This window comes from Mchenga conophoros, linkage group LG23 (genome assembly GCF_057382185.1).
Source record: "Mchenga conophoros isolate Kocher_MC1m ecotype Shallow Benthic linkage group LG23, M_conophoros_male_GT1.1, whole genome shotgun sequence".
In the NCBI taxonomy this organism is placed as follows: Eukaryota; Metazoa; Chordata; class Actinopteri; order Cichliformes; family Cichlidae; genus Mchenga; species Mchenga conophoros.
The window spans coordinates 46,264,472-46,270,875 of NC_140547.1; the positions used below are offsets into that span (position 1 = coordinate 46,264,472).

A 6,404-nucleotide genomic window follows, 5' to 3' on the forward strand; every position below is an offset into this window, starting at 1 on the left:
GGGAGAATATTTGATTTCTATTGTAGACAGAAGCCACGGGTGTGTTCAGTCAAACGTTTAGAATAAACTTTGGTCTATAAATGTGTTTCATGATTTATTTTTTAACTCCAACTGCTTATTTGTACTATGCTTTCATTTCAGAGTGCAATGAGAAATAAAAAGGATATTTTCAATAAAACTGTCACGATCCTGGGTCTGTGACTCAGTGTTTTCTGTTTTGTATTGTTAATCTTTGATTTCATGATGTATCTTTGTTTATTCTTACGTTTTGGTTCTGTGTTTTGTTGTACCTCTAAGTTAAGTCTATGTATTTCCTGCTTTGTTGTGAAGGTCCGTGTCTCATGTCAGTGTGTTTAGTTTGCGTTTCCTCTGTCTCGTCTTGTCAATCACTCCCAGCTGTGTCCTCCTTCTGTGTCTCATTCCCTCGTTATCCCTCTGTGTATTTAAGCCTTGTGTTTGCCTCTGTTAGTTGCTGGTTTGTCTGCGTATCTGTCAGGGTCCTGGGTCTCCTGAGCTAGTGGTTTCAGTTCTTTGTGATGTTTGTGTTATGTCAGTTTAGTTTGTGAGTTATTCTATGCTTCCTAGGTTTTGATTCCCTGCCCCCCTTGTTTCTCTGTGCGCTCTGTTCTGTGTTTAGTCTTCTCTGTCCATTTGTTCTGTCCCTGTGTTGTTGCCTTCTGTGTCTCCCTCTGTGTAACTGTCTATATAGTGATGTGTTGTGGTGCTTTGCTCCCACCCCTTGTGTTCCGTGTTTTCGTCTTCCCTTCGTGTACTTCTTCATATTCGTGTACTATTAGTTTTTAGGTTTTTGCTTAGTTTCCATGCTCACCTTCGCCATTTCTGTTTGTATCACCATGTGATGAATAAACTCACTTGCATCTGAGCTGCCTGCATAAAGGGTCCTTTGATAATTTACACACGGCTCGCAAACCGTGACAAAAACACTGGAAAAATTGGGCTGTTCTAAAACGTTTGACGGGTAGTGTATATATTTAGTTTATATATTTTCTTTATTTATAATAGTTTGTTTTATATTGTAGCAAAGTGTTACTTGGATACTTCTCTATGTGCTTCTTCATGTGCAATTTTGTTGCATTCTGAGCCTAAGAATTTTATTGGTGGTAGTGATGAACTGCTGTTAGAATCAAGTTAAATTCTGATAAATCAGACAATTACCTCTCCAGCTGTTGTTACAGTCTTTGTTTATCGGGTCCTTACAGGGTAAAAGATGACGACACCTAAAGAAATCCTTCTGGGGACTTTGAAGGATTTGGGACGTGATGACTTTGAAGAATTTAAGTGGCATCTGAAGAACAATGGGTCTGTAGAAGGTTTACCAGCAATCCCAGTGAGTGAACTGGAGAATGCAGAGAGGACGGACATAGTGGATCTGATGTTTGATACCTACTCTATCAACACTTTTGAAGTCACTAAAAATCTTTTGGGGAGGTTAAACAGGAATGATCTGTTGGAGAATTTAAATAAAACCATCCCAGAACCCACAGGTAAGTCAGGGAATGACTAAACAAAAAACACATAAACAATAAAAACCTTAGTTAACATTACACAGGTGCCATTAAAATCTATATAAATAATAAATCCAAAACACTTGCCAACACTTTCAGGAGTGAGAGACTGCAGAAAGCCTACAGTTTATGTTTTATGCATCTGCACAAATAACCTCCTGTGTACACACATGAATATCTGCTCTTTGGGTTGGTTTGATTAAAATGGGACCAGCAGCAGGTTTTCTGCCCATTTTACAGATTTATATTGTCAGATTGGTTTTAGAGCTGTTTTATCAACATAAATGAGGCGACAACAACAGTTTGGGACACGTCACAAATATGATCAAAGTGATAGGGTTTCCGAAAGAGACTCAGGCGCAGGCCAGGGTATTCCTTTAAGCGAAGAACAGTGCGTTTATTTACAGTGAACACATTCACCAAGTGGCTACATACAACGTGCAGGGGAAACGGGTCCGGGTCGCCAGGGTCCGTGGGAAACAGGGATGGGAGAAGGGTGCTCCACACTTTCTGTACAAATGTTCCTCCTCAATCACTCCTCTCAGAATCGGGTTCCAAAAAAACGATACTGATAGCTCAACGATCCAGCGAAGACTAGTGCAGACTCGCCATCTAAGTAGTGCAGTTATCAGCTGGGATCAGCGGCCGGTGCGGTGATGAGCAGGTGTGCAGGCCAGCAGCGGGAGCCCGCAATGAGCGTCGCCGCGGCGAGAGAGAGTGAGAGAGAGCAAACAAACCACAAACATATTGCACAATAGAGGATCGACCAGCGGGGCACAGGGACCATGACACAAAGTGCTTTTTCTTAAATCTATTTACTAGTTGAAGGTAAAGTTAAAAAAAATGGCTGCCATTTCTTTCTGCTGTTTGGAGACCCAAACAAAAAAATGCCCACACAGTAAATGCTTTTTATTATGGTTGATAAACAGGACACTAAGGTGATTGGTCAAAGGTTGGAGGAAAGCCACAGTTCTCCTTATTTGACTGAAATCCACCATTTCAGCTTCTGCAGCTTTCTGGGAGAGAGCAGATTTCTCCTGTTTTGGCTTCCCTTCACTGGCTTCCTGTTAAGTCCAGAATTGAATTCAAAATCCTGCTCCTCACATACAAGGTCTTAAATAATCAGGCCCCATCTTATCTTAATGACCTTGTAGTACCATATCACCCTATTAGAGCACTTCGCTCTGCAGGCCTACTTGTTGTTCACAGAGTATTTAAAAGTAGAATGGGAGGCAGAGCCTTCAGTTTTCAGGACCCAAAAAGATAGTTGGGTTTTTTTCTGTTGTATTATTGTAGGTTCTTTACCTTACAATATAAAGCACATTGGGGTGACTGTTGTTGTTATTTGGAGGAATTTAAAAAAACAACAACTTGAAATTCTTTCATTTATTCTACATATTTATTCATCACTGGCTCCATATTGTTGTTTATGTAATATGTGAAATGTTGCTAGTATTGATTTGGTGCTGTATAAATAAACATAATTAAATCAAATGTGTCTCTATAAAACCTGCCCTCAGTTATAACCCAAGTGTCAGGGCTCAATGGCTCATGAAAAGGAATGGAGTCAAGCACAGAACCAAAAAACGGAGGCTGAGTGACTTTTAACAGAAATGTATTTTACTAGATTTCTTGACGGAGAAAGCTGAATCACGGCTAAATTCAACAGCAAGCGAGGTATTATGAGAAGTGCAGAGCTGAGGCCAGAACATAAGCTGAGGCAGGTCAAAGGAACAACAGGGGCAGAATCGGGCGAATAGAAACTATCCAGGATCACTGGAACAAAGGAGATAATAATCAGAGTGGTCCACAGTGTAGTGAATGAGTCCAAGATTTAAAAACTAAGAGGTGTTACGTGGCTGCAGGTGGAGATCAGCTGGAGGAGGAGATGAATTAAATCTGGGTACAGAGTGAGATGTGGGTGCACAGGGAGGCAGGCAGCTGAGGATGGCAGTTTGCAAGAGTGAGTTTTCCCAGCAGTGGCAGGGCAGAATCCTGAGGCGTGACTTATGGCGAGAGTTGGAAGATATATCCAGGTGCCGACTAGGGAACAGGAAAAGAGGGTTACGCGAAACAAGCTGAGGAGCACAAGACAAAATGTGAGGCAGAGAACTGACTGTGCTAAGCACACAATCTGGAGAAGGTTCATTGTGAGTGCTGCTCATAAATACTGCCGGAGTAATTGGCAACAGGTGAGGAGCACGGAGGAGTGAGGAGGGCTCCACCCAGGGGAGGAGAGCTGATGCTGTGGAAAGTTACTCAGACTCACCCGGATCATGACACCAAGAGTCCAGTGAACTGAACACATAACCACAGTAACCAGAATGCAGTTTTCTCATTTGTGTCATTTGCTGTTTATTCATGCAGAGATTCTCACTGAGTGTCAGCTCAAACTCAAGTCAAAATTGAAAAAGAAGTTCCAGTGTGTGCTCGAGGGGATTTCTACAACAGAAAACCCGACCCTCCTGAGTCAGATCTACACAGAGCTCTACATCACAGGGGGAGGGACTGCAGAGGTCAATGATGAACATGAGGTCAGACAGATTGAAACAGCATCCAGGAAATCAGACAGACCAGAAACAACCATCAGACAAGAAGACATCTTTAAACTCCCACCTGGAAGAGATAAACCAATCAGAACAGTGCTGACAATGGGAGTGGCTGGCATTGGGAAAACAGTCCTAACACAGAAGTTCACTCTGGACTGGGCTGAAGACAAAGCCAACCAGGACATCCAGTTCATGTTTCCATTCATTTTCAGAAAGCTGAATCTGCTGAAAGAGGAAAAGTTCAGCTTGGTGGAACTTGTTCATCACTTCTTTACTGAAACCAAAGAAGCAGGAATCTGCAGCTTTGAAGACTTCCAGGTTGTGTTCATCTTTGATGGTCTGGATGAGTGTCGACCTCCTCTGGACTTCCACAAAACTACAATCCTGACTGACCCTAGAAAGTCCACCTCAGTGGATGTGCTGCTGATAAACCTCATCAGGGGGAAACTGCTTCCCTCTGCTCGCCTCTGGATAACCACACGACCCGCAGCAGCCAATAAGATCCTTCGTGACATTGTTGACATGGTGACAGAAGTCAGAGGGTTCACTGACCCACAGAAGGAGGAGTACTTCAGGAAGAGATTCAGAAATGAGGAGCAGGCCAGCAGCATCATCTCCCACATCAAGACATCACGAAGCCTCCACATCATGTGCCACATCCCAGTCTTCTGCTGGATCACTGCTACAGTTCTGGAGTTTGTCATGAAGAACAAAGAGAGCAAAGATCTGCCTAAGACTCTCACAGAGCTCTACCTACGCCTTGTGCTATTTCACCTACAAACGAAGGACATCAAGTATGATGGAGGAGCTGAGACAGAGTCGTGCAGGAAGATCATTGAGTCTCTGGGAAAACTGGCCTTTGATCAGCTGCAGAAAGGAAACCTGATCTTCTATAAATCAGACCTGACAGAGTGTGGCATCGATATCAGAGCAGCCTCAGTGTACTCAGGAGTGTTCACACAGATCTTTAAAGCTGATGAGTGCCACATGTTCAACAACGTTGTTTACTGTTTCGTCCATCTGAGCATTCAGGAGTTCTTTGCTGCTCTTCATGTCTATCTGACCTTCATCAACTCTGGAGTCAACCTGCTTAAGAAACAATCTCCTCGCTTTAAAATCTTCCAGAAAACACTTACTGTAAAAGACTTCTACCAGAGTGCTGTGGACAAAGCCTTAGAGAATCCAAATGGCCACCTGGACTTGTTCCTCCGCTTCCTCCTGGGTCTTTCACTGCAGACCAATCAGGATCGCCTATGCATGCTGACACAGACAGGATGTAGCTCACAGACCAATCAGGAAACAGTTCACTACATCAAGAAGAAGCTCAGTGGGAAACTGTCTGCAGAGAAAAGCATCAACCTGTTCCACTGTCTGAATGAACTGGATGATCGTTCTCTAGTGGAGGAGATCCAACAGTCCCTGAGATCAGGACGTCTCTCCACAGATCAACTGTCTCCTGCTCAGTGGTCGGCTCTGGTCTTCATCTTACTGTCATCAGATCTGGATGAGTTCAACCTGAAGAAATACTCCCGTTCAGAGAAGGCATTTTTGAAGCTGCTGCCAGTGGTCAAAGCATCCAAGAAAGTGCTGTAAGTGAATCTATGAACAAATATGTTTAATAATGCTAGATGAATAAAAGAATATGTCTCCATTGTTATTCTTCCTCAGGCTGAGAGATTGTAAACTCTCAAAAAGAAGCTTTGAAGCTTTGTCTGAAATTCTCAGCTCCCCATCCAATCATCTGAGAGAGCTGGACCTGAGCTCGAACAAACTGCAGGATTCAGGATTGGATTTGCTGTGTGTTGGACTAAAGAGTCCTGACTGTAAACTTGAAACTCTCAGGTAAGGATACAGACTTTTTGACACTTTTTGACTCTTAAATCTGTAAGTTTATCTTGATGCGGACGTTCAAAGTCAGCACAATTTTCCTTTTAAGTTCCTGAGTTTATATTTTTGACTGTCAGGTTGTCTGGACAGATGTTTTTATTTTATTTTATTTTTTTACTTGTCCCTAAAGTCAGAACTAAACCCACATGTAGATGACTTTCAAATTCAAATTCAAATTCAAATTCAAATTCAAATTTTATTTGTCACGTACACAGTCATACACAGTACGATATGTAGTGAAATGCTTGGACAACTGCTCGTGACCTAAAGAAAACAAAAAAGGAAAAGGCTATGAATAAGATAGGAAATAAATATGAAAAATTAAAAAGGGTAAATTTAACTAGGAAGGAATAAAATATAAATTAAGGTTAAAAATGAAATAACTGTACAACACAAATTAGAATGAAGGGTAAATTTAACTGGGAAAGAATAAGATAAAATA

General features: G+C 42.0%; 1 protein-coding gene across 1 annotated transcript; it reads left to right on the top strand.

Moving 5' to 3' along the window:
• The first annotated feature begins 1,228 nt into the window (after positions 1-1,228).
• On the top strand, positions 1,229-5,921 carry LOC146548150 (NLR family CARD domain-containing protein 3-like). Its single transcript, XM_085263733.1, has 3 exons — positions 1,229-1,505; positions 3,894-5,664; positions 5,744-5,921. The coding sequence occupies exons 1-3, from the start codon at positions 1,229-1,231 to the stop codon at positions 5,919-5,921; spliced, it is 2,226 nt and encodes a 741-aa protein (XP_085119859.1).
• The last annotated feature ends 483 nt before the right edge of the window (positions 5,922-6,404 follow it).

Coding starts and splice junctions, on each gene's coding strand:
- LOC146548150 (XM_085263733.1), top strand. CDS start 1,229: ATGACGACACCTAAAGAAATCCTTCTGGGGACTTTGAAGGATTTGGGA. Junction 1,506..3,893: donor AACCATCCCAGAACCCACAG/GTAAGTCAGGGA, acceptor TTATTCATGCAG/AGATTCTCACTGAGTGTCAG. Junction 5,665..5,743: donor AAAGCATCCAAGAAAGTGCT/GTAAGTGAATCT, acceptor ATTCTTCCTCAG/GCTGAGAGATTGTAAACTCT.